Consider the following 27,473-nt stretch of genomic DNA (forward strand, 5'->3'; position numbering starts at 1 on the left):
AAATGGTTTCTATTACACATTCAATGGGTAAATGAGACTTGTACCTCCCAAGCGCTCTTCCTCCCCTCCCTCTGCCATCCTCTGCTTTGTCCTGAGGATGCTGAGAAGGTGGTGGGAGGTTTCTTTCTAAAAATAAATTTCACTAATAAACTGTTAAAATAAGTTGCACAGATTACTAACTTTGTAGACAGAAAATGAAAACTGATCCTCACTTCCAGTTTTACAGTATGAGGACAAGACAATGTCTCAAGTTACTCCTTCTTAAAATCATGTATTTCCATTAAGAACATAATAAATAATGTCTTCCTTTAAAGTTTATTCCCCTGAGATCTCCTCTTCATCCGAATATTAATTACCAGCATTCAGAATCGAAGTTACACCTGGAAATGTTTTTCTTTCATACATTTCAGCCTCTCTATATTATGCCCAGGTGGTTATATTACTCACCTAAAAGCTAAATCTGGTTTAATATTTTTTTCCATAGAAGCCACTCAAATAAGTCTAGGCAAAACCGGATGGAGTATGAATCGCATCCTACCATCCGCTGGAAAATGAACCAAATGAGCTATAGGAGGCTACAAAAACACCTGAGGGCATGCCTGAAGAATTGATAAAACAGCAGAAAAGATCTGCTTGATTCACAAGGCCCTACTTTGCAGTCAGAATCCTTAATAAAGTAAAATGACACAAGCAGGTGTTTTTAAAATACACATCGCTGATGACCATTACATTCCATAAATGTTTACCTACCTCTTGAGCTCTCTTTGCTTCTCTCCCACTGCTTCATTGCAAGATACCCAATGCTCATTGTTTTCTCAGCGGGAGTTCTAGAGAAGGCAGATGACAGGTTCTTCTTTACCAAGAACCTTTGCCCACATTCAAGTACTTTTGGTTCTACTGCACTGATTTGCTAACTTTTGAATATATTGCTACAATAATTGTGAAGTAGGTGATAAAAAAGCAAGGAATCACTATATATATATATATATATATATATATAAATATATATATATAAATAAAATCACTGAAAGTTAGAGATGGAAGGGGCCTCATAGCCATCTCGGCCAAGTGTAAATGTCACCAGGTTAATTTCTGTGTAACTACAGCTCCATTTAAAAAAATAACTGGCCTAGCAACCAGTTATATATGTCGCCAGAGATTCCTAACAGGTAGTAACAGTTATCACTAATCCAAGTTTTCCTTCTAGAGAAAGCTTACTAAGGATTATTTCCCCAATATTCAACAATGAGCGATTATTTTATTTATTTATTTATTTTTTTGAGGAAGATTAGCCTTGAGCTAACTGCTGCCAATCCTCTTCAATTTGCTGAGGAAGAGTGGCCCTGAGCTAACATCCATGCCCATCTTCCTCCACTTTATATGTGGGATGCCTACCACAGCATGGCTTGCCAAGCGGTGCCATGTCTGCACCTGCGATCCAAACTGGCGAACCCCAGGGCCACCGAAGCGGAACGTGTGCACTTAACCGCTGCTGCACCACCAGGCCAGCCCCCAACTAGCAATTTTTAACAACATAAAAATTCTCAAAAACACACCAAGTGACGAATTATTCAACAAGTTAAAACCGTGGATCACAAATTTACTATTTCCTGGGTTCTAGAATCATCCTTCTACCCTTTTGTGTTTCAACTGTGTTCCTCACAGTCTGGCTTGTGACTAGGGACAGACATTTTCATGGGCTGCTTCCTGTTCACAAACAAGTTTCTCAGCAATGACTCAATCTAAGAAATATGATCCAGCCAGTTTACTGGAACTCTCACCAGTTATGCTTGTCTGCAGACGGCAAAGCATGATGAAAAGATAAAGCAAAACTAGAAAGTAAATAGAATAGGAACTTGGACTGTTTATTTTCTCAAGAGGCACACATGTGTTTGGCCAAAAAGAAATCGGGAAGGACAGTTAGTTTCCAAAATAGTAGGTGATACCACCTACTACAAAAAGTGCATGGATCCAACTTTTCCATGAGAAGTTTCACACCTGGGTCCCAACAGAGTTATTTTTTGGTGGTTTGTACGTGAGGAGGATGCTGTTAGGCTGTCAAGGACTTCTGCAAGGGTCATCACCACTCTGCCAAAAGAATGGCTTGCTTTGACAAGCAAACTTTTGGATACGTTTTTCTCATCTCATCCCCGTGCCTGAACAAGCCGTGCGTGTTCAGTTCTGGAAGCCACCCTCCACACATGAGAGGAGCTTTGTGAGTGGGTCTTCCATCACTGTTAGAGTGATTCTACAGGAAACACACGGACGCAAACCATATTCCAGTGGAACCTTTAGGAGCACTGGCTCTGACTCCCTATCGACACTGAAATTAACTGGGTGTGGGCTAACCAGGTGGCTCAGCCATCCACCTTGAGGTCAGACACCCCTGCTTGCCCGTTCTCGTGCACCCTCCTCCTACAGGGTATCCCCCAGAGGGAGGGCATGCTCCAACACGCTTAACCTCTGGCGCTCTTTACAGCCACTTCTGCCACTTCTAAACACCCTGTGTGATCCTTTACCCTCTTTTGCCTCCTGCATTTGTAAAAAGAAATTATCTCAAGCTTAAAGCTCCTTTTCAGATTTAACTGCCTACGATTACCTCAAAAAAGTAAGAAGGCTTTGGGGCGAAGTAAGTACTATACGCTCTTTACTGCTGCTAGCCAAAGACCTTGTATGCCGTGGTGATGCAGAATTTTAGATACGTATATATGTTGTAATACATATAGACTATCTAAAACACTTAGTTTTTAATACATTTCAAGGGGTCTGTTTAACTTTTTTTAGTGTGGACTTTTTCAAGTTTGAAACATTTCTCAAAATAAGCTACTAATGGCTAAAACCTCATTTTACCAGAATGATGATGAAGATGGTGGTGGAGATCAAGAAGATTAGTGTGCAGACGACCCTGAATGGATCATCTGCCATCTAATACGTATGTAGAGATCACCTCTCAGGTGTCAGGAATGGTGCTGGGGACACAAAGATAAATAAGAGACAGTCTCTGATCTTAGTTTTGAGATGTGATGAGAAGCATGTAGGAGCCAAGGCAGCACGGGGGAAGCATCACTCAACTGCACAGGAAGACCTCACCGAGTGACACCTGACATAAAGTACGCCACTCACAACTGTATGAAGATCCTTCCCAATAAACAAGGGGTCAACCTGGCTTCCAAAGGTCTAGTCCAGGTGAACGTTTGAAAGCAAAGGAGGCGAAGGAGGTGGAGAGAACTCCAAGAAACAACGAACACACCTCCTCTCACTTCAAGCATCCGTGGGCTCCCCTCTTGATGGCAGCACTGTTTTCCCCCTTTTCCCCAGAGGCTCAGCGTCTCCAGCGTAGAGACTTCCTCCCCACATTTGGACTTTTTGGTCAGAATGACTCATCTCAGCCGAGATGGGAATTAATGCTAATTCCACACTGTCACGGAACGCTACAAATGCAAAGGACCATAGGACTCACATATTCACTTCTCAAATAGGGAAACAGATCTGGAGGGTGAAATGACTTGCCTCAAGGTCAGAGGTCAAGGATCCCAAAACCACCTATGGTCTACTTTTCAATTTTACAGCTCTTGCTAAATTATTTGGCAGAGGGGGAAAAAGATAGGTTTTTGGTTCACTTTACTTTTTTAATGAGCATCTCTTGCACCGGCTTACCAGCCTGCAGGTACTACCAGCGTCTGCTAGGGCTGGCGCCTGCGGGGCACTGCACGGTTCACAGGCGCGTTCGCGCACTGTCCCATCGGAGCCTCACTGCAGTGGTTCGAGGGAGGTGGTTCATCTTCACTTACGGATGAGCACATTCAGGCTTTGGGAATCGAATACTCCTGCCCCAAATCCCATGTTCAGCAAGTACCAAAGCCAGGATTCCAACCCAGAACTGGTTCCGAGCCTGGCAGGCTCGCTCTTCCCATGCCGTGGTGCGCTCCCACGCCAGCGCACTACAAGACGAGGTCTGCAAAGTGCTTTCGCGCGGCTGCCCCCTCCCCAGGCGGGACACTAGGACTTGGGAGTCAGCCCTCGACACTCAGACCTGCCTGTCCTGAAAACTCAGGGGCAAATCAGTTCAACTTAACTGACAAGGACAACTTAGCATTTAAATCACTGTTCCCACAAAGGCAGTATTTACCTCGTACTTCGTATGTCTTCTCTGGGCTTTCTTACAAAGGTCTGATGAAACTGTACACTCCTTTAGGGCATGACAATACCTTTTTTAATAGACATGTAGGTGCAAAATTTAAAAGTTGCAAAAGTAACTTCCCAGGTACTCTTCCCCAAGGCAACCACTGGAATCGGTTTTTTGTGTTTTCTTACAAGATATTCTATTAAATACACACACACAGACACACACACACAGTCACACATAATCACAGCGTTCCACACTTATTTCTCCCTATTTAATACATTGTAGAGATGGTTCTACATCAGGACATAGATTGTTCCATTATTTTTAAGGGCTGAGCAGTTTTTCATTATAAAGATGTACTATAACCATCATATATTATTTAATTATGTAATTAATCTGTCCCTCATTGGACTTTTATTTCTAATCTTTTGCTATTACAAATAGATGCTATAATGAATATCCTTTTACATAAATCATTTCATAAAGGTGTGAGGATATCTGTGGGATAAATACTTAGAAGTAGAGTTGCCGGGTCAAGGAGTATATGCATTTTTAATTAGATATTGCCAAACAGCTCTACACAGAGGCTGTACCTTTTACACTCCCTCCAGCAACGTGTGAGTGTGCCCATTTCCCCACTTTTTTCCCAACTCATGTTGGGTCCTTCACACCCTGCATCATATCAGCACATAGTACCCACTCAATAAACACGCATTAACCACCTATACAAGGTTTCCTCTATTAATTCCAGAATAACTTCAACATCAGCCCCTCCCACAATCTTTTAACAATAAAACTAAAGCTCAAGAAAAGAATAAACTTTATGTACAGTCCGTTGACCGGCCAACAGCACTTCTGTAACCATCTGTCTGCTCCCAGCCTTGCTCCAGCCAAGCTGACCTTGGCTGGTGCCTTTGGAGCTGGCAGAACATTTGAGGAGCATGAAATGTAAAGACCACGGTGCACACAGATAAAACAGATGCTGGGCAGAGTGCCAACAGCCGAAACACTCAGGCGCAGCAGGCAAAATCAGCAACCTCAGCCCTTCTAAGAGATGAGGTAAACTTCAAAGGAAAAGTGAGTCCAGCGGGCTGACCCATCTACCAGCTCCTTAAAGACCAGGAAAAGGCATTCATTCTAGGAATGTCTCTCTCAGGAACAGATGTTTGTCAGGCATTAAATTACATTTGGAACACACAACTGACTAAGGAGAGCTGACGGTGATTGGAGGCCACAGTCCAAACCCCAGGTTTATAGATGAGGATCCTGAGGCCCAGACATGCTAAATGGGTAAGTGGCCGGAGGTGTCATCCAACTGAGCAGAACCCAGGAGGGCCATCTGGTCAACCTAACACAAATTAGATTTCGAACTAGACTTTCCTACTGCAATTTCTATTACTTAAAATTCATGAAATAGTAGGAATTACTGTGAAAAGAGACCTTTTCAAAACTGTTGTGTGGCATCTCACCCTGCAGCCACATTAATGACCTATAAAACTCTGTTATTTGACCGATGTGTGACCTCCATTTTTCTGTAAAGAACTTTCCTTCCTCCACCCCCAGGCTCTAAATACGAGTCGTTTTCTAAAGGCTGTGCCTGTGCTCAATATGATAAGACTGGAGCCTCCCAGTTTTAAGCCCCTTCAGGCAGATCATCTCTGCTACCAAGAGCAAAAGTGGCTCAAAATCAATATGGACCCCTGAGAACCCTGAATCATGGGGTCAGGGTCATGTACTCACTAAATGCACATTCCAAACCTGACTGACTCATCCAAGGGCACATTAAGACCAAGTGTGACCCAAGAAATAGTTCTACATCTCTCCTTGGAGACACCAGCCCTTACTTACACTGGTAGTGCTTTAACAGCAAAACACTGTCATTTGTATCATCATGTCCTTTCATCTGTACACTACTGTGAAGATCGGTGAGATGAAGACCCTGAGTTTGAGGCAGGGTAAGTATCACAGGTCACACAGCTTGTCAGCTGCACCGGCGACAGAAGCGCCCTCCTCTAAACCTGATGGACGTGCCCATACGTCACATCACGTCACCATTTACTAAATCCTAGTGCCTCCCTTTCCTCTTCCACTCCTCAAACAACAAATAAAATTCTGGTTTGCTCTATGGGTTTTCTTTGTAGTTGTCAGTGGCTTCTTCCTTAAATTGGTTTTGCTACATTCATAAGAAAACACCACCATAAAACAGACCTAAACTTTTGCCAAATCATCTCAGACACCTACAAACAATAAACACACGAAGTCAAGTGCTCAGTCTTTTCCTCAAGGACAAAAGCTCTGGGCCTGGTTTAAAACCTGTGGCTTTGGAAAAAGGACTTCTTAAATTAAAATATATGAAAACCAGAAATATGGAGTTTTCCTGAGTAGATGTTCACACAAAGCGTGGGGATTATTTTTACTTATTACTATTCTCCATGAAAGTATCATTATACTGCCCAACAAAAATACATGTCAAGCACGGAAGTGATCACACTGCCCACTGGTAGGCACAGCTTACGACCTAAAATAATTATTTATTTATTTATGTTTGAGGAAGATTAGCCCTGAGCTAACTGCTGCCAATCCTCCTCTTTTTGCTGAGGAAGACTGGCCCTGAGCTAACATCCGTGCCCATCCTCCTCTACTCTCTATGTGGGATGTCTACCACAGCATAGCTTGCCAAGTGGTGCCATGTCTGCACCGGGGATCCGAATCGGTGAACCCCGGGCTGCCAAGTGGAACGTGCTCAGTTAACCGCTGTGCCACCGGGCTGGCCCCTAAAATAATTTCTTTTAAAGGCCTTTTGCTCAGTCTGGATCTGGTGGAAGTTTAAGTTCTTTGCAGCCCTGACACCTAGCATGTTTCCAATGCCAAGCAAACCCAGGGCCCAAAGCCAAAGGCTGTAAAGAACACCAGGTTCCACTCCCCACCTGGACTAGGTCCTGCCATTCCACCGTAACTTTCAGCCTCAGTTTCTTCATCTGCCCAGGGATAGGGCTGGGTTAGGTGACTCCCGGCATCCCTGCCCCTAAATACCTCTGATTCTATCAAGTCCAAAATATAGGTCAGTCTGAAAACTAATTTTGCATTTTAAAACAAGCTAATTTCAGCTACTTGTAACGGACGCTCTAAAGCAGTCCTGTCCAACAGAAATACAACGCAAGCCACGTGTGGAGTTTAGAAATTTTTAGTAGCCTTACTAAAAAAAAAAAAAGTGCATTTAATTTTAATATGTTTACTTAACCCAATATATCAAAAATTCTTTTAACATGTAACCAAAATTTAAAAATTATTGAGATATCAGAAGTGATGAGCACACTCAAATACACTACAACAAATCTTGCGTGACATGATCCCCTGAAATGCAGGCCTACCAGGACGAGGTTAAGGGTACAGAAAAATATCTTATATTGCTCCTGTTTTTAAACTTAAAATTCATTAAAATCAAAAACTCAGTTCCTCAGTTGCACTAGCTCCATTTCAAGCGCTCGAGGGTGACAAGTGCCCAGTGCCAGCAGAGCTCTGGGGCAGCCTACAAAGTGGGCCCTCAACATTCCTCAGGCGGGAATTCTATTGAACCCAACTCTTCTGTTTTGCAAATTACTTCCTGAGGATACACCGGCAACATTAAGGCTTCTAAACTACAACAGCTAGTATTTATACTCATAGCAAATTATTTGTAAAAAGCTACTTCAATGACCTGAAAGTGCTGGTGAGTCTGAATTACCAAGAGGGCTCATAAATAAGCTTGATGTTATTCAGCAATGTGATGGTCCCGATGCCACACAATTAATTACCAGATTATTGCAAAGGTCACGTGAAGAATGGATAGAAATGAGGGGCTTAGGTGATGGGACAGTACTATCTGTTCCAACTAAGGATATGAACTAATCTTGAATTTGGAAATTACGTTTCAACTGCTTTCAGATGTCAACCTCTGAAAATGCCCAGTGCACACTGCTGTTGCCAATTGCCAGGCAGGAGTTTGAACCTCTTATAAAGGAAATTATAATTAGTGTGTATATATGTTCTATTTCAAAATCAGATTAGGAATCTTTTATTTTCCTTAATGTAAATCCTTTCAACTAGCCCGCTAAATAAATATGTAAGGACAGTGGTTTCCTGGTGAGCCTTCACATTAAGATCTGAGCATGAAAGATCACACTGCCAATATTCTAGATCCAGACAAAGATAGGGATGGCATCATCTAAGCAATAAGAGCATGGCCAACATTTATTGTCCACGTTCTATGTGCTCAGCACTATTCCAAGCACTTGTATCCATTATCTCATTTATACTCTCATTTGCACCAATCTGCAAGGTAGGTGGTATATTGTCATCGCCCTTTTGGAACAAGGAAACTGAAGCATGGCCCAGGGTTTCGCCAGTTTGAATCCTGAGCATGGACACTGCACTGCTCATCCGGCCATGCTGAGGCGGCGTCCCACATGCCACAACTAGAGGGACCCACAACGAAGAATATACAACTATGTACCAGGGGGCTTTGGGGAGAAAAAGGAAAAAAATAAAATCGTTTTAAAAAATAAAATCTTTTAAGAACACAGGCTTCTCCTTCAGGATAACCTGACTCTCCTCAGGGAGGCTGTGTGGAGCCAACCACGGCTCTGCTGCTAACGAGCTGTATGAGGTGGCCTTGGCCTAGCCACCTACCCTCATTGTGCTGTTCCTGGAAGGGAAACCAAGACAATAATACCTCCCTCATGGAATTGTTTTTCATATGAAAAAAAGTATCTGAATGCCTCTTAAAAATACAGGGGACAGTGGCCAGCCCCATGGCCTCATGGTTAAGTTTGGTACACTCTGCTGTGGTCTAGTTCCTGGGCATGGACCTACACTGCTTGTTGATGGCTACACTGTGGTGGTGACCCACAGACAAAATGGAGGAAGACTGGCACAGATGTTAGCTCAGAGTGAATAATCCTCAAGCAAAAAGAGGAAGATTGGCAAAAGATGTTAGCTCAGGGCTAATCCTCCTCAGCAAAAAAAAAAAAAGGGGGGGGGGGACAACCCATGGGTAAGGTAATAATACTATTAATAAATTCAACTCCCTTTGCAGGTGTCAAATGAACATGAGAAGCATCTAATTTTTAGGCTTCTGGGTCTAAGCACTATACAAAAAATAGAAAGTGAGGTCATAACTTGTTTATGTTTCAGACATTTGCATGGCAACAAGAAAGGGTAGTAAGTGTAAACCATTTTCAGTTGTGTCATCTCCCAAGGGTCTTCTAGAGGTCTTCTTTCCCTTCACCACTCTCCCCTTTTTTTCAGGCCGGAGTTACTTGGGGGTGGTTACTATAAAAGAAATCTTTTAGTCTTTAAAGACTAAAAGAAGGGGTTGGGGTTAGAAAGAAGACAGGGCCACAAGAGTCCGCTCAGTTCATGTTTGGGTTTAGCCTTCCATAATGCACTTCCACTCCCCAAACTCTGTTCGTTCAACTTGCCTGTGGACACTGTCCTTTTTCTAGGCCCTGGACCGGAGAGTGAGACATTCTGCCTCAGGTGAAGGAGTGTGCCTGGGAAGGAGTTCAGTGAGATGGCTGATGAGCCACATAAGGGCAGGGATTCCAGCAGACAGGTGGAGGGTCCCACAGGAGAGACGGGGGCAGGATGTGGCCCTCTGCTGTGCCAGGGCACGCGGAAGGCCTTGTCATGGATCAGTTTTCTTTCTCGAGAGAGAGGCTTCAATGTCCACAATAGTCAGGCCTTGACATGAGGCCAGGGAGAGCGCAGGGAAGACCACAGGAGAATGAGAAGTGCAGAGCAAAGAGCGAAAAGGGCACGGACCTTTATGCCGTGACACAGCTAGAATTCAAGGAGGGATTTTTTTTCCAGTGGGCCATGGCAATCTCCGATCCCCACACATTCAAACATCCCTGACAAAGGAGAAATAGAATTACGATAACAGTAATCACAGCCACCATTTGTTGAATGTATACCATGTGCCAGGTCTTGGGCCCAGTTCGTTTCTTACTTAATTCTAAGAACGCTGTGATGGAGGTGTCATCCACATTCTAATCATGGTAAAACTGAGGCACAGCCCACTGTTATATCTATCAACTTAGCCTCTCCAGGCCTCAGTTCTCTGCTCCCTACCACACAGGGCAGAGAAAGGAGTGCCCACGACAAAATCAAGTTGTTAAAGCTGTTCACACACCAGCCAGCACCTGGAAGAGCCGGGGAGACTGCAGCTGCCGCCAGCACAACTGTTAGATGCAGAGCTGTGAGCTCACACTCACGGGGAAAGCCCGTGGGAGAGCAAAGGGGATATTGTCTTCTTGTCTTTTCTTGGATGAATATTGCTTACTATTGGGACTGGAAGCCAACAATGAGACTGTTACAGCTGAATGAAGACAGGAAGAGTAAACTGATCTTAGAGAAGGGCCAAGAGAAACTCCCCCTGTGCTTCCTTGGAGAAGAAACCTATCCATCCTTAAAGCAAAAAGGCAACTTCTGGCTGGTTTTTCCTCTCCTTTCATCAATGGAATGAATACACTGGCAGATGCGTTTCTGTTAAAACACAGAAACAGCAGCGTGTGCAAGCTTGAGCACAAATGGTTTTGTGATGGGGCCAACAGAAGGAGAAAATCTACTCCCCTCCTTTAAAAAGGGGGCTTTAAAAAAATTCTCCTTAAATGGCCAACAAAGGTGGTAACTAGTTAGAATTACAGATCCTCAATACATGTGCTGATGCCACACCCACACCACAGCAAGAGCCCCCTCACCATCTCTCTGCCTCCAACCTCTTCATCTGCCAATTCACAGGCCATAATCACTTCCCGTCCACACCCGGCTCACATGTCTTGCCCTTTCTATAGCCTTCAGTGATTTCCAGATGCCTCATATAAACTTGAAACACCACACATGGGCACCGAAGGCCCTCTATGGCCAGCCCCAACTTAACTTTTTCAGTCCTAGCAACCCAGTATGACCAGTACACCACCCACACATGCCTGCACCCTCCCTCGGGCTTCCCACGGAAGCGTGAGTCAAATAATCTTACTGCCCTAAAAAATCTAGTTAAAATGCTCCCTCCTCCAGGATGTCCTCTCTGAGCACCCCAGTTGCAAGTGACACTTTCTCCTCTGCACTGTCATGGAACTGTCACATAGCACAGATGAGCTTGTACAAATACCAACCTCCTAGAGGGCAGTAATGGACTCTCTCTCACATTTATGAAGCAGTTACGACTAAGTAAGCAGCAGACATGGTGCCAGACGCCAGAGTTACAAAAATGAATAAAATACAGTCCCCACCCTAGAGGAAGTTATACCTTGAGCAGAGGAGATAGAGATGTAAAGTAATTTACAGTCATTATGGTAGGAAACATGCCCTATAATCCAGGCGTACAAAGAGCAAAGGCATAGATTAACTCAGAATAGGGGCCATTTGAAAAGCAAATGTCCTTTAAGGAGGACAATACATTTGCTGCATTATCTTGGAAGATTAAAACAACTTCCTGCCCTTAAAGTTCGTTAGGGTGTGTAAATACCTAATAAATATTTATGGAATGAATAAGTGTAAGTTTAGGCTCAGAAGTCAGTATTTTCATTGTATACCTAAGGTGTCTTGGGATAAAGAGTTCTAATTACTTATGTAACAAAGGTATCATGTTTAATATCATTTATGACCCAACTATTAGTCAAAGAAAAATTATTTAACTTCTTTCACAGTAATAATACTTCAAATTATTCTCTGGGTACTCTACGAAAAACAAAGTATCATATCTTAAGAACTATAAATGCACACTTCTTCAAGTTAACGATAAAAATTGATTTTTTTGAGAGAAAAAACATGATAGTATCTTCAAATATCCACTAAAGAATTTTGCAACCTGCATAAAATATCAATCAATATAAATATTGATTAAGTGTATTTTCTTAGAGGACACTGGTTATTTCCCTCAGCCTAAAGGTACTTGGTCGCTCTGGTTTCTAGAGCTTTCATCACTTTCTATGATCTCTCCCCCACCTCCAGTTTAGAATAAAAGGTGTGAACAGGCTGTCATCTGAGGAAATGGTGGACCTCCCTACAAAGAACAAGGAAGCAACAGTATCCTGAGATTTCCTGAGCACAAGCAGTAGTAGCCTGGCTTCAAACTTTCTCTCGAAGTCAATGAATCACCGTGGTACCTAGGAGCAACTGGAACTGTGTGGGGACGAGGGAGGGTTACTGTGCTCTGGTTGTCAAAGTGATGCTAAATATCCTACAATGTGGGACAGTCCTCCACTCCAAAGGGAAGTCCAGCCCACGTGCCAGCAGCACCCTCTACGATAAACACTGAGCCAGCTCCCTGAGGTAGGGACACTGTCTTAATTAATCTTCATAAAGGAGTCCCTCACTCTCTAGCATCTAACAAAGCACTCATAGTCATTAGACAGTAAAGAAAGAACGAAGGGAAGGAAGGAGGAAAACAGGAAAAGGAGAGCAGGGATTACAGACATTCTAAATCCTTGTTCTGCCACCTGAGTGGCACGGCCCTGGACAAGTTACTTTCTCTCTCTGAACAGGTTTCCTCGTGTGTGAAATGGACATAGCAGCCCCCATCACTACAGAGTTAGTGTCAAGATCAAGAGAACAGGTCTAGGACGTACTACAGGGCTAGCAGATGTTCAGTAAATGTTCATTTTTTCCCCTTTTCTTCCCCATGAAATTGCTAGTTGCCTGTATTCAGCGATCTTCCAACATCAAAAGGACGGTTCTCATACCGTTAAAGTGAGTTGGTAACGTGAACGGAAATGAAAGAGTAATTGTTCCCTCCGTCTCCATTATCATCTTGGCCAGCACACCCGCCATCCCTGAAGCTTCACAGCACACTTGGACTGTTATCAGGTGAACTCCGGACACCTGTGGCCCAGGGCGAGTGCCGCGCGCTCCCAGAGAGAGGGAGATGAATGAGTTTTTATCTAGGGGAGTCGTTTCCACCCACATCTCTCTGGGGAGAAAAGGCTTTATCAGGATCAATGAGAACAGACGTGAGGTTCCCCCAGCTCTTCTCAAGCCGCTTTCTCTCCTTTCTGAACCTACCCCAAAATTCAAGACCCAGAGTGCCAAGTCCCTCAGCAACACCACAAACATCCACACATAAGCAATCCTGCCCTGGCATCGTAGGGGCACCTCACGGTGGGAGGGGGCACAGAGCCTACCAACAACAGGAAGACTTCTCCAAATCAGGAACTCCCCTCATACAGCCTCCACCCGCGTCTTTAGAGGAATTCCTAAGATTACGTTATTACTGAGTGAGTCTGTGGTCACACAGGTGCACTCCATTAACTAGAAGGAATATATAGCTATAAAAAGTCTGTGCAAGTCAGAATAAAGTAGGCATTGCGGTCTCAATCCCCCTGCAGGCGGGGAACGTGAATCTCATGCTGTGTGGGATCTCACACAATTCACCCTCAAGCAGGTGTGACAAGTGCCCCAAAGGCAAAGCACCAGGTCTGTCTGAGATTCCTAAAAGGAGATGGTGTGAAGAAAGCGCAAGGACTTTGATGGCAAAGAAGGTTCCAGTCCTGGCTCTAGCTCTTACCAGCTGTGTGACTGCAGTGCCTTCCAGATCCCTTCCCCAGCCTGCCCCTGCTCTGATCCCAGGCTTCCTTGCCATCTGGCTGCCAACTACATTCCACCAGGGGTTTGGGTGGTAGTGAGCAGTGAAGAGATGCTGGAAGGTGAGAGGAAGAGCCCCTCTGCCGGTGTCCCAGCACCTGATGCAGTGCCAGCTTCGGGAGGATAGGCCAGAGCCTGGAATTCCACCTCCACCCCCTACCCCTCCAGCCCTAGGGGTGGCAGTGGCTTCCTGAGGCTGCTAATCTCTCAGTTGTCTGGCTGGCTTCTCAGCTCTCCCATCACCTATATTATTTATTTCCTATATTAAATTCCCTCTGTTTGAAATATCTCATGTGGTTTCTAGTTTCCTAAACTGAACTCTGGCCTGTTTCTTAGCCTTTCCAAAGAGTTTTTCTCAGTAATGATAAAACCTTTATTAACAGGGTTGTTAAAAAAACTAAAGATGGGGCTGGCCCACTGGTTAAGTTCGTGCACTCCACTTAAGCGGCCCGGGGTCTGCTGGTTCTGATGCTGGGTGTGGACATGGCACTGCTTATCAAGCCATGCTGTGGCAGGCGTCGCACATATAAAATAGAGGAAGATGGGCACAGATGTTAGCTCAGGGCTAGTCTTCCTCAGCAAAAAGAAGAGGACTGGAGGCAGATGTGAGCTCAGAGCTAATCTTCCTTAAAACACACACACACACCAAACTAAAGGTAATAGGTGTAAATACAGTACAAGTAAATACTTGGAAATGCTTTCCGTTTTATCACATGGAGAACCTAAGTGCAAACTGCACGTTGAAGAGCGAATCTGAGTATTACAGACTTAGGACATCCGCAGGTAAAAATTCTGGGTCAGCCTGAGGCTTCCCTCAGGAAGAGTCCCATAAGGCTGTATTCCTCCTGGGTTCATTAAAAAGAACTCTCTTAAGCTAGTTTTCTTTTTCCTCCCAGCCTCTCTCCCTTTAATTCTAGAAGCTGTTTTCCATGTGAAATGTAACCTGGAATCTCCCCCCTGGGCGTCACCATCCTGACTCTCAATCCACTGCTGCAGCAAGGATTCCTGCAAACATGCAGCCCGGTAAAGAAGTTTCTAGCATACGGTGAACCTCTGTCTCTGCAGGAGAAGAAAGTACCTGAACCCACAGGACGGGTCTCCTTCTTGGTCCTGGTCTCAGCTTGGGAACCAGCGCAGAACTACGGGCCGGGAGTGAGGGAGGCCGTCAGCCAGCATAAAGCCAGCCAGCCCTGCTCTTGTCCTTAGGGGTTGGTTCCTCAAGGTCTATTTTAATTATGTTTCCTTGAAAATTACCAAGAACAAAAACAACTTCAAAAATTGGCAATTTTTCCTCTTAAAAGTAAAAAGATAGTTTTTATTTTGGATGGTTTTCATTATCAGGATTTTAATGGTTGAAAAAAATTTTTTTTGGCTAGGTCAAAAAAATCTCTGGTTCTCCAACACTCTAGACAGAGCAGCAGGGCTCCCTGGCTCCAGTACCGTAAACCAAACCAGCAGAAAGTACAGGTTCTTAGTCAACCCCGGAGCACCTGAAGGAGTGCAGCTCCCTCATGTGTCACTCCTCTGTTCGGTTCCCTTCACCGGAGGCAACCACACACGGCATCATTCTTCCCTGTGTTCTAATCCCTTAGGCTGGGAGTGGGTGGATTCTGCATCCGTGTGTGATATTATCATTCTGTGCTGAAGCAGAGAAGACAAAAGACTGTCAAGTCTGGAGTAAAACACAATTCTGTATCCTTTATCAGTAGGCCACCTCCCTACCCAGTCGATAGTGTCCCTGCCTCTTACACAGACATCGGAGGGTTGGGAGATGGGTACTAACCCACCCTGAATGTCGGCTACATTCCTGCAAAGAAGGGAAAAGGCACTGAATGGGAAAAATGAGCCAGTGAAATACAAGTATGCACTGCACATGGCCTAACGTTAACACTAAAATCCTTCTGTTTTAAGATACTTTAAACACGTATTATGTGTATCATTCAGCACAAAACTCATAAGAACAAGTGAAAAGAATAAGATATCGTTTCTGAAATCTTAAAGCAATAGGAAGGACAGGTTAAAAGAACTGTAAACTACTGATGACTAGAGTTAGAAAAGCAGACAGCGTCCTGAGGGGTGACCGAATGTACCCCTCCAATGGGGCGACAGTCAGGGAAAGACTGGAGCTGGGCCACACAAGCTCTGCCTGACGACACTGGAGAGAGGCTGTGGCTGGCACCAGGGTGCCCACTCCCTTTTGGGCGTGTTCCCACCCTGTCTGCAAGGCAGGGCTAAGCCAGCTCAGAAGGCCCTGAACCATACCCTCAAGTCTCTCAAGTGAGACTGCTGTGCTGTACAACAAAGACACATGCACACGCACGTACACACATGCAAACAATGTGAAAGTTAGCCCAGTCTCCAGGTATGTAAACCAGACAGCCATTCGGGTAAGGACAATGGTACCCACTGTGGTCAGACTACAAGGTTGACTTTAGCAGGTAGATACAGAGAACCAAAAAATTGGGTTGCCGAAAGCTGCTTTGCACATTTAAGTTTTGGGGTTTTTTTTTTTTTAAAGATTTAATTCTTTCCTTTTTCTCCCAAAGCCCCCTGGTACATAGTTGTGTATTTTTAGTTGTGGGTCCTTCTAGTTGTGGCATGTGGGATGCTGCCTCAGCATGGCTTGATGAGCAGTGCCATGTCCGCTCCCAGGATCCAAACTGGCGAAACCCTGGGCCACTGAAGCAGATCGTGCGAACCTAACTACTACAGGTTTTTGTTTTTTTAACGGGAGATGATAACAAGGCCTGGGAACGAAGAGCACAGAGCTTCCTAGGGTGAGGCAAAGTTCTGTCCTGGCTTCCAGGCTCCAACACCTGTCCTAAGCATCCTGGCCTCACTGCCTTTTCTCTGCTATTCCCAAATAATCCAGACTGCAGGTTATCACAGGCCACATTCCTGACAAGAAACAAAGAAAAATTCTACTGACCCACTTGGGGAAAATTTTTTGATAACAAAATTATTACCCATATCTCCATGAGGGATTAAAGAGCTCCAATTATATTTACTGGATTTCAAACATTCGCTAGGACACCTTAAAGTTTAGATGTTGTCAGGCCGGCCTCATGGCTGAGTGGTTAAGTTTGCACGCTCTGCTTCGGCGGCCTAGGGTTTCGCTGGTTCGGATCCTGGGTGTGGACATGGCACCACTCATCAGGCCGTGCTGAGGCGGCATCCCATATAGCACAACCAGAGGCACTCACAACTAGAATCTACAATGTACTGGGGGGCTCTGGGGAGAGGAAGAAGAAAAATTTTCTAAATCACTATATAAATACCTTCAATGGGTACCAATACTGAGCTGGGTTCTCCAGGGTACTGGTTCCCAAACCAGACTGCTTGCTAGAATCCCTTCAGAAGCTTGAAAAGATACTGATGCCTAGGTCCCAACCCCAGAGACTCTGTTTAATGAGGGATATGGCCTGGGCATCGGTATTTTAAAATACTGATGGTGATTCTAATAGTCAGCAAAGTTGAAGACCCATTGCTATAGGTAACAATCGTCAATAAAAAGGAATGAAGTCCTGATATATGCTACAACATGGTCAAACCTTAGAAACACTATGTTAAGTGAAAGAAGCCAGTCACACAAAACCACATATGGTATGACTTCATTTATATGAAATATCCAGAACAGACAACTCCATAGAGATAGAAAATAGATGAGTGGTTACCAGGGAGTTGAAGGGAAATGGGGGGTGACTACTAACAGATATGGGGTTTCTTTATGGGGTAATGAAAATGTTCTAAAATTGATTGTGGTGACAGCTGTCCAACACTGAATACACTAAATCAATCAACTGTCCAATTTAAATGGGTGGTCTGTATGGTATGTGAATTACATTTCATAAAGCTGGAAAAAAAAAAAAAGAAAGAAATATAAATGCAATACCCAGCTCGAAAGAAAGTTAGGATCTAGCTGTAGAGGAAAAAACCCAAAAAAAACACAGATTCACAGATAAGTATCAGAGATTTTAAAAGGCCATTAAAGAGAATTGCCTAATGCAGAAAATAAAAACTTCAGGAGAAGGCTTCAAAGCCAAAATGATCTGATTTTTCTTTTCTCATCCAATCATTCTTCTCTGATTTGAACAAAGCAATGGAGAGTTCGGATCTCGGCAGCATGCTGCCCATACTACAGGCCCCACAGTCTCAATTTCCAAGCTTGTGAGAAGGAATGACTACTCAGCATTGCCAAGGAATGTTTTGTTTTAATCCTTCAGAATACAGACTGTTGATGGATTATAATGCCTCTTGGGTCAGTTATCAACAGGGCCTTTGAAAGATGGCCGTGGTGCTCTGAATCCTTCCTATGCCCTGGATTTGTCTTTACTGCCCCCAGAGTTTGAGCCAAATAAACTCACATGCTCACACACACATAAAGACGTTCATAGATGAGGCTCTGTGACACACAGGTATTATAGGACGCAGGCCATAGAAATGGCTGGTTAAAGGTGCTCCCCACCCTCAGAGTTCCTAAAATTCTTAATACTAATAGTTAAAAAGTGTTCCCTGTGGCAGGAGCTGACACATAGAAAACTCTCATTTTAGGCAGGGGAGGATTTTGTTTCGCAAGTCTTATTATTTTTTTTTAAGGTGGGGGGAAGGGTTGGTGCAGGAACACGATTTGTATTTTTCGAATACTGTTAGGGAATTATACACTTAAACGTATTTTTGCTTTCATTTCCAGAAAACACACCATTATCAATTAAAGAGGGCTTGGCCTATACCTTAGAGCCCTTTTAATAAATGTTTGTTGGAGTATATTTAAAAGCAGGTAGCAATGAAATTTTAATAACTTCTGGAAATCATATTATCAAAATGTAAACTCTATTCTCCCTTTTATAGTAAACTTAGGCAGTCAAAGGTAAAGGAAGCAGGTTAAATACTGCATATGGTAAACTTGTTCTCCTATAGCCTGGTGTGCAACAGATTTCAGCAAACTTTCAGAAGAGGCTGAGACAGGCATTTAAATACCCTGGGTTTACTCAGGCCAACTTTTATGCAAATCATCCAGTGGATCCTAAAAATCCTGCAGCCTACTTAATTCACACAAATAAGACAATAATTCTGAAAACAATTTGTTCAACGATAAGAACTAAGAAATAACCCTCATACACTGTTGGTGGGAATGCAAACTGGTGCAGCCACTATGGAAAACAGTATGGAGATTTCTCAAAAAGTTAACAATAGAAATACCTTATGACCCAGCCATCCCACTACTGGGTATCTATCCTAAGAACCTGAAATCAGCAATTCCAAAAGTCCCATGCACCCCTATGTTCACTGCAGCATTATTTACAATAGCCAAGACGTGGAACCAACCTAAGTGCCCAGCAACTGACAATTGGATAAAGAAGATATGATATATATGTACAATGGAATACTACTCAGCCATAAAAAAGGACAAAATCGTCCCATTCACAACAACATGGATGGACCTTGAGGGTATTATGTTAAGTGAAATAAGCCAGACAGAGAAAGACGAACTCTGTATGACTCCACTCATAGGTGGAAGTTAACATATAGACAAAGAGAACTGATTGGTGGTTACCAGGGGAAAGGGGGGGGGTGGGGGGAGGGCACAAAGTGTGAAGGGGTGTACCCACAACATGACTAACAATAATGTACAACTGAAATTTCACAAGGTTGTAAACTATCATAATCTTAATAAAAAAAAAACTAAGAAATAAAGTATTGAACTTTGAAATGTAGTATTCTCAAAACCCCCAGTAAGCTTCCACCTGAGCCCTTATGCTTGCTTCAATTCAGCAATGCCAAAACAGAAGATTAGTGCCTAATTTGAGCCGCAGGTTTCCACTAGCTGCCAGCTCAAATTCTCACCATTCTCCCCGCTTTCCTTCAACCTGGCTTAAGCCTGTCTGTCCCACTCATCACCATATACATCTTCAGTACCAAACTTACTTTTGACCACGACTTCCAAATGAAAAGAGCCAACGGGACAGGGGAAGGTACCAACTAACAAGGCAAACAAAGGAGAACAAAGATTCCAGGAGCCAGGAGATTTAATGAAGAAAAAGGAAAGCGGTCCCTGAATAAGCGTGAGGCAGAATCTCGGGCACTGCTGAAATCCCAGGAATTTTAAAAAACAATTATTATCGAGGCCAGCCCGGTTGCCCAGTGGTTAAGGTTGCACACTCCACTTCAGCAGCCCGGGGTTTCACCGGTTCAGATCCTGGGTGTGGACATGGCCACGGTGGGGCAGCATCCACATGGCACGGCCAGAGGCACTCGCAACTGGAGTATACAGCTGTGTGCTGGCGGGCTTTGGGGAGAAGAGGAAAAAAGAAAAAACGAAGATTGGCAACAGTTGTTGGTTCAGGTGCCAATCTTAAAAAAAAAAAAAAAACAATGATTATATTAAGAAATAGTCCTGCTTCTCTAAATTAACCCCCCTAGGCCCCTGTGTCTTCCTTAAAAGGTCCCCATGTGCTAATTCCACCGATAGGGTGTATTTACTCTCACTATCTTCAAGAAGGCCACCACCCCCTCACATACACAGAAATTCCTGGTAAGGGCAAAAGTGCAGAGATCAATCTTTTTAATTCCTGCCTCTCCCTCCCCCAGTTTTTCTCAATTAATCCACTTTTTTTTTTTTAAAAGATTTTATTTTTTCCTTTTTCTCCCCAAAGCCCCCCAGTACATAGTTGTATATTCTTCGCTGTGGGTCCTTCTAGTTGTGGCATGTGGGACGCTGCCTCAGCGTGGTCTGACGAGCAGTGCCATGTCCACACCCAGGATTCGAACCAACGAAACACTGGGCCGCCTGCAGCGGAGCGCGCGAACTTAACCACTCGGCCACGGGGCCAGCCCCTCAATTAATCCACTTTTTAAAGTGTGAACTTTTCCTCCTGTTTGAAGTTTAATGAATCCTGGTCCAGTTTGGCAGGGGTGATTAAGAGCCATCTGGAGGCGGACCACCTAGCTTGGAGTCCCACCTCTGCCACTCAATAGCTGGGTCACTTTAAGCAGGACTCTTGCCCTCCCCATGCCTCTTTTCTCACCTAGAAACTGGAGCTAATAGTATTTCCCAGGGGGTTACTGTGAAATTATACACGTGAAGCAATTAACACACTGCCTGGTGTGCAAGGAAGCACCTGATAACTCATCCATTATAATCTTAGTGCCAAATTCTTCCTGCACCCAAGAGTTTACACTGAAAAGTTAACCACAGATGAAGGGACAGTTAAAGAGGAAATAATATTTATGCAAAGCTCCCTTTAAATATGTTCAGCCAGCAGAGAGGAAATCCCCCCCCGCAAAAATGTGCTTATACTCCGTAACAAATTCCTTTTCTCATGCAGCTCTGTAAGTATAATTCATCCCAAATAAAAATAAATATTAAGAAAAGTAATGTATTTGCTTTTCAACTCTTCCTGGTAATCCTAAAGGAAGACACTATTTTCCCCCAAGCATTGTTTATAAAAACCCAAGTCAACAGAAAGAAAGATTTCAAAATGGCCCGAGTTATTTTTAATGCAGAAAGACAGATGTGAATTGTGTATTTATCCTCCTGCATGCTGCTTCCACAATCTCGAGAGATTTTTCACCTGTCTAAAAAGTCAAGTTGTTCTTTGGTTAACATTCATTCAGGAGATGAGAAGCCTGTCCTATTTTTCTTTCAAAATAATCTTATCGGTCTAGTCCAAGACCAAAGTACTTTATCTCTCCAAGACACCCTTGAAAAGAGTAATGGATGGCTTCCACCTAATGGAGATACAGAATCTAAGACCCGCCTTCCTGCCCTGTTCGTCAAACGGCCTCTGCACAGAGGGCCAAAAACAGTATCACAAAACCAACTCACACTTGGAATTTCTTTGAAAAAAGGTCAAAATCCATTTCTGACCCTGTTCAAATCTTTCTGGACTACAAACAATGATTTAATATGAATCACAGTTATAAACATGAAATTGATTCTAAGTTTTACTGTATTGTCTTTTGTCATAGTCTTCAAATATGCAGACTGATGTCTGATTACAAAGGTGGAAAGGCGGTTACCTTATCAAACAAAACTGGAAAATTCACATTTAAAAGAGAAAGCAGCACATATGCTTCATGCATCTCTGTATATGGAATGTTAAACTACATAGTAAAGAAAGAAAAAAAAAATAGAAGGCTCTAGGCTACGATTCTCGAATTCAGGAAAACTTAAGTGCATTAGCATCACATATCTTTTGCTCATATAGATTACTCTTGAACAGCACCTAAACGGAAAGCACAGTTTACTTTTTCACACTAGTGGGAATCCGGGCAATACAATCCTAATCATTACTGGGGGAAAGTTCAAGACCAAAAGCTTTAAGAAAAAAAAGCATAATGAATGCAATGTCAGTAACTTAAAATCCTACTTTAGATCTTCAAAATCAATCTAAAACTTTACATTTAAGAGCACAAACGTATTTACTCTATCTATTAAGTTACACATTTCCTTGAACCAAATATTTTTTCCCCCAAGAACCCAATTACAAAAAAAAAAATTTTGGAAACATAAATATCTACTCCTTTAAAATCCCTACAAAGTATGAACAGAAACTTGTTCACTTTTATAACAATTTACAGAACTTGTTAGGAAAGCATTATGAAACACGAACGTCCCATCCTCCGCCCTTGCAAAAGAAGCAACATGCTAAGAAATCGAGGCAAATTCTCAAACAGAAAAGGACAACTATATAAAGCACTCAAAGGAGAAATAACATATGAAAGCAAAACATTACTAACAATCTAAAAGCAAGAGAAATGCTCATTTACACCCGCAACTCTTACCCTTGACAGCAGAGAACAGAATATTCTGCCTTATACATTTTGGAATCGCAAATTTGAGAGGCTAAATCCAAAGACAAAGCCGCCCTGGGGAAAACAACAATTGCGCAACAGATCAACAGCTCCAACTTGTCCCTTGGCCCCGACGCGGCAAGGTTTGCACGCTATAAAGCAGGAAAGGGCCAACCGAGGGCCGCCGTGACAGCCAACAGGCCACTGTCAGGGAGGCCGAGGCCCCGAACGCGGCGTGCGCCACGGGGAGGCACCGCGCGGGATCGAGAAGCCCGGGGCGCGGCCGACTCCGACCTCAGAGCCCGCTGCCCCAACCCGCACTTCCTCGCGCGTCGCGAGGGGCCGACCCGAGGTCTAAGAGCCCGAACTTTTCCCACCGCGCGAGGGAGCGCGCGGGGCCCGGTGGCGCCGCCGCACGTCGGGGCGTCGGAGCTGGCTGGGCACTTCAGGACCTCCTCCCTCCCCCACCCTGGGGGTTGGGCTTTCTCGCCAAACTGCCTAAGAGCGACCCGATGGATGGACTGATGGATTACTTTCACCCTTAGACGGCCCGGGGTGGGGGAAGAGCCCCGCGCCGCAGCCTGCGCCCCCAGAGGTCGGGGCCGGGGGCGGCGGCAGAGGAGGGGCTCCGGGTCCCTGCCCCGAGGAGACCTCAACTCCCCCGAGAGCGGCCCCGTGACTAGGCACATTTTTGCCGACTCCGAGGCGGGGGAGCCGCACAGCCCCGGAAGGGCCGGGCTGCGCCAGCTCAGACCGCCAGCGTCCGCCCCCTCCTGCCCTGCTGCCCCTGGGGCCGCTCAAATTCGGGGGGCTGCCCGGGGCTCCGGTGACCCAGCTCCGGCGGCCGGGGACGCGGCTAGAGACGCCCCTCCCCCCCGAGCTTGGGCGTAGCCCCAAAACCCCACCCAGCCGCGCCCCGACTCCCCTCGCGGCCCCTTGGGTCCCCGCTCCCCCTCCCAGCCCGGCCCCGGCGCAAGCGCAGCGGCTCCAGTGCATGGCCGCTGCAGTTCTGGCTCCGGCCACAGACGGGAGGAGAAGCCGGCTGCAGCTGTCCCTTCCGGGCCGCGGCTCCCTCGCTCCCTGCCCCCGTCCTGACACCACCGCAGGGCCCGGAGGGCCGGGGCAGCACCTGCTGGGACGGCTGTGCGGGCGGCGGCACCTCCAAGTCCATCATACTGAGGTGGGGACCGTGCTCTGGGGCTCCCCGACGGCGGCCCTGTCCCGGCTCTCGAGGCGCGGCACGGGCGGCAGCAGCGGCTCCTCAGGTCTCCCCGGCACTCGCTTCTCCGCGACACAGCCGGAGTCGCCGGCCGGGCTCCTGTCCCGCTCCGCCTCCCGCCCCCCGAGGGCGGGGCAAGAGCCCGGGCCCTTCCTTTCCCCGCCGGCCGCGCCGGCTGAGCTTCCGAAAATCCCCCACCCTCGTCGCGGCTGACGCAAGAAGCCGGCGGTCTGGGGGCGGGGGTCCCTGCGGGCGGGCGGGGTGCCGGGAGGAGGGTTGCCTTAGCTCCCCGGTGCGCCCTCTCAGTTTGCTCTCCTCGGCAAGACTAATGCTGTCCGCCCGCGAGATTAAGAGTTGTTTGCCGAAGGTCGCTCGGGTTCCGGCGCTTTGAAACAGTTTAAACAGTTGGGACGAACACGCCTGGAGACCCGGCGAAGGCGCTGGTGTCGGAGCTTCGCCTCCCTGATTTGGAGTTGCAGAACCTTGCCCCGCTTTATCTCACCCAACTGCCCGTGAGTGGCGCCAGCCCCGGGGGCGGGGGCTGCAGGCTGGGACGCGGGCCGTGCGCACCGTGCACTGGCCTTCTGCCCTCGGTCCCCTCCGGGGCTGGAGCCAGTGGGACTTGCCCAGGGGAAATGTGGCCCGCGCAGGGAGCTCGTGCTCGCAGTCACCCCAAGCGCCCTCCACTTACTCCCACGCGCTTTGCACTCTCGTTAGGCTCAGGCTGCCAAGGGCAAACCGAGAAGTCTCTTGGTCCGAGAGTCGTCAGTATTGTCCACCAAGAGCTTCTCTTCCCAGCAGAGCACGCACACCACACCAGAGATGGCGTCCTTGAACGCTGTGCAATACTACAACATGCCATAACCTTTGCAAGTTTCTTTTCACGCACGACATAACTTAAAAAATAAAAAAGATCAAGTTATAAAATAACTTGTTTGTATAATATGGACTCGTTTTGTAAAAACATGTACCTAGAAAAAAATTGAAAGTTGTTTGCCAAAATATTAATAGTTGTAGAATCATGATTAATTTTTACCTTTCTTTTTGTATGTATTACGTTTTACACTTAATTATTTAAAATTACTGCCCCCAGAAAACTTCAAGTACTTGAAAACAGGAATATTATGACATCTTTTAAGATTTAAAAGAGAATAAATTTTTTTTTCTCTTATACGTTAACAGTTTTTCTCACTCTTTAACAAGCCTGCTTTTCAGTTTCTAGCTTCTTGGAATTATGCAAAACCAGGTGAGTAGACTGTGCCCGCAGTGGTTTTACTATTTCATTCAAAAACCTGTTGCCAAAAAAAAAAAAAAAAGCCTGAGTATGGCAGATCAACGCCTTATAACCTGCAAAGAACTACCTTCTCTTGGTTGCGTAATTTGACACTCACAGGATTTATGTGTAAATTAATATGGTCAAGTATTCCTTGAGGTAAGTGAAGCCTAAATTAATTCCTTGTAATTGAAGCAAGCGTCTTCACCTTGAATTAAACCCTTTCAGCTGTTATGTGAAAAGCCTGCAAAATAATCTGCACACTGAAAACAAGTTTAGGGGAGATTATGTACAATGGACCTGACATGAAACATGCAAAGACATAACGAAATGACATTTCTGCGTCAAAGAAGGGCACAAGAGTATATTGTTAACAATTCAAGTTACTTATTAAAACTACTAAATCTGTGAAGGCAGACAGTAAGCCCAGGAGGCAGGAGATACCAAAGTCATATATGACATGATTGCTGCCCTCAAGGAGTTTATAAAGTGTTTGGTATTTCCTTGTTAAGCAACAATTTTCCATTGAGTTTAGACTGAATGAAATAACCTTTACTTTTACAAAACTGCAGTTGCTGAATGTATATTATTTCAGGCACCTGCAGAGTACATATTTTCGAAGGGAGGAGAACAATATAAGAATCTGAACATGTTTAAGAAAAATAAACACTAAGGAAAAGCTGTTTGGCTTTGAACGGTGGTTCAGCACAAGGAAAGGGAACCACAGTCTTAGACCACCCCTGTCAAAGAGGTTCCCAGTCTCGGCAAACACTGAGATGAGATGTCTTCATGTGTGAACCTAGGCCTTGCCTTCCAAACTTCCATGTTATGCTATTGGGCCACAGTTGCTCCACGCTGAGAAGCTCCAGGAGAACAGAATAGAGGATGCCGGTTTTTCTCTCCTGTCCCAGTGCCAGGGGAGTCCTTTCTACTGCTAGGCTCTCCTAGCTACTATTTTATTTTTTCCCCCAATTGGTTTCACATTCTACTAACCCTTGTATATTTCCATTCATGTGTGAATTTTTTTGCTGTCTTTGGAAAGACAACCCTCCATGTATGCTAGAAATGTGTGAGGATTGTAATACTTTGATCTAGAATTCTTATAAAAAAATAAGCGTCATCAAGTAAGGCTTCTGAGTTCACAAAGTTTGGGTAATGGTGATGTGATGACCCATTTATTTCACCTTCTTGGTGATCTAATCTGCCAAGTTTGAAAGGCCCAAGAAAGTACCACTGTTTCAAAATTCTTCATCACCTTGAGGCTTCTTCCCTCTTCTTTTCACTTCCTCTTAATTGTACTCCATCTTCAAGCCAGAAAATATCCAGACTCTCTTGGATTTAGAGTTGAAATTCCAAATTTGTTCAGCTTGTAGTAGCTGGTTTCCAAAGGTGGCAGCCAATGAACCACCCTTCCTGCTACTGATGTGCTTGTGTAGTCCTCCCACATTGAATCGAGTGACTTGCTTTAACTTAGGGAAGGAGGCTGGAAGTGACAGTAGGCCAGGTCTCTGCCTAAGCCTTAAAAAGGCCTGCAAGCTTCTAATTTTACACTCTTAGAAGTCAGCCATCATGTAAGAAGTTTGACTATCTTCATGGGAAGAGAGGCCATGGGGACAACCCTGGAGGATGAGACTCCAAGTGGAGAGAGGCTATATGAAGCAAAAGGGCACCAGGCTTGTGAGTGAAGAAACCATCTTGGACTTTCCACCCTAAGTCAAGCCCCAGAGGACTCCAGTCCCAGCTGCTATCTGAGTGCAACCATATATGAGAAACTCCAAGCAACACCAGCAGAAGACTGCCTGGCTGAGCCCAGTCAGCCCAAAGAATTGCAAGAGATTATAATGTTGTTTTTAGCCACTGAGTTTTGGGGTGGTTTGTTTCACAGCAACAGATAACCAAAACGGCATATATTGGATATAGAAGGCAAGGTTTCTCCTGGCTGTCCCTTCCTGTGAATGAGGAGGGTATCTGTCCTATAATATATATTTGTTGCTACATACAAAGTAAATCACCTTGGGGCCGGCCCAGTTGTTGAGTGGTTAAGTTTGTGCGCTCCGCTTCGGCGGCCCAGGGTTTTGCCGGTTCAGATCCTGGACGCAGACATGGCACCGCTCATCAGGCCATGCTGAGACGGTGTCCCACATAGCACAACCAGAGGACCTACAGCTAGAATATACAACTGTTTACTGTGGGGCTTGGAGGAGAAGAAGGAAAAAACAAAAAAAAGATTGGCAACAGATGTTAGCACAGGTGCCAATCTTTAAAAAACAAAAGTAAATCACCTCATCACAGCATGCATCAGTATCATACTATTAGATAGACGATAGTGAGATATTCTCCTTATCAAAATACACTTAAGGAACACAGGCATTTCATCAATTAAGTAGTCAGATGTGTAAATGCATAGAGATTTTGGCCCTAACGTGACCTCATTTATACCA

The 27,473-nt window shown here is 44.9% G+C and overlaps 1 protein-coding gene and 1 long non-coding RNA gene across 3 annotated transcripts in view; one reads left to right on the plus strand and one right to left on the minus strand.

Annotated features, from left to right (window-relative positions):
• NFE2L2 (NFE2 like bZIP transcription factor 2) overlaps positions 1–23,852 on the minus strand; it is a 32,951-nt gene extending 9,099 nt beyond the window's left edge. Inside the window, exon 1 of one of the 2 annotated variants that reach the window (XM_046658697.1) lies at positions 23,670–23,852. In XM_046658697.1, coding sequence (XP_046514653.1) covers positions 23,670–23,714 — 45 coding nt within the window. In that variant the 5' untranslated portion in view covers positions 23,715–23,852. Of the gene's footprint in view, positions 1–22,531; positions 22,980–23,669 lie in introns of those variants that run through there. The other variant, XM_046658699.1, reaches the window with a different exon arrangement.
• Positions 23,853–24,154: 302 nt separating this feature from the next.
• LOC124238114 (uncharacterized) lies at positions 24,155–24,689 on the plus strand. Its single transcript, XR_006888244.1, has 2 exons — positions 24,155–24,271; positions 24,477–24,689. It is a non-coding gene; the product is annotated as an uncharacterized LOC124238114 (long non-coding RNA).
• The last annotated feature ends 2,784 nt before the right edge of the window (positions 24,690–27,473 follow it).

This window comes from Equus quagga, chromosome 4 (assembly GCF_021613505.1).
Source record: "Equus quagga isolate Etosha38 chromosome 4, UCLA_HA_Equagga_1.0, whole genome shotgun sequence".
NCBI lineage: Eukaryota > Metazoa > Chordata > Mammalia > Perissodactyla > Equidae > Equus > Equus quagga.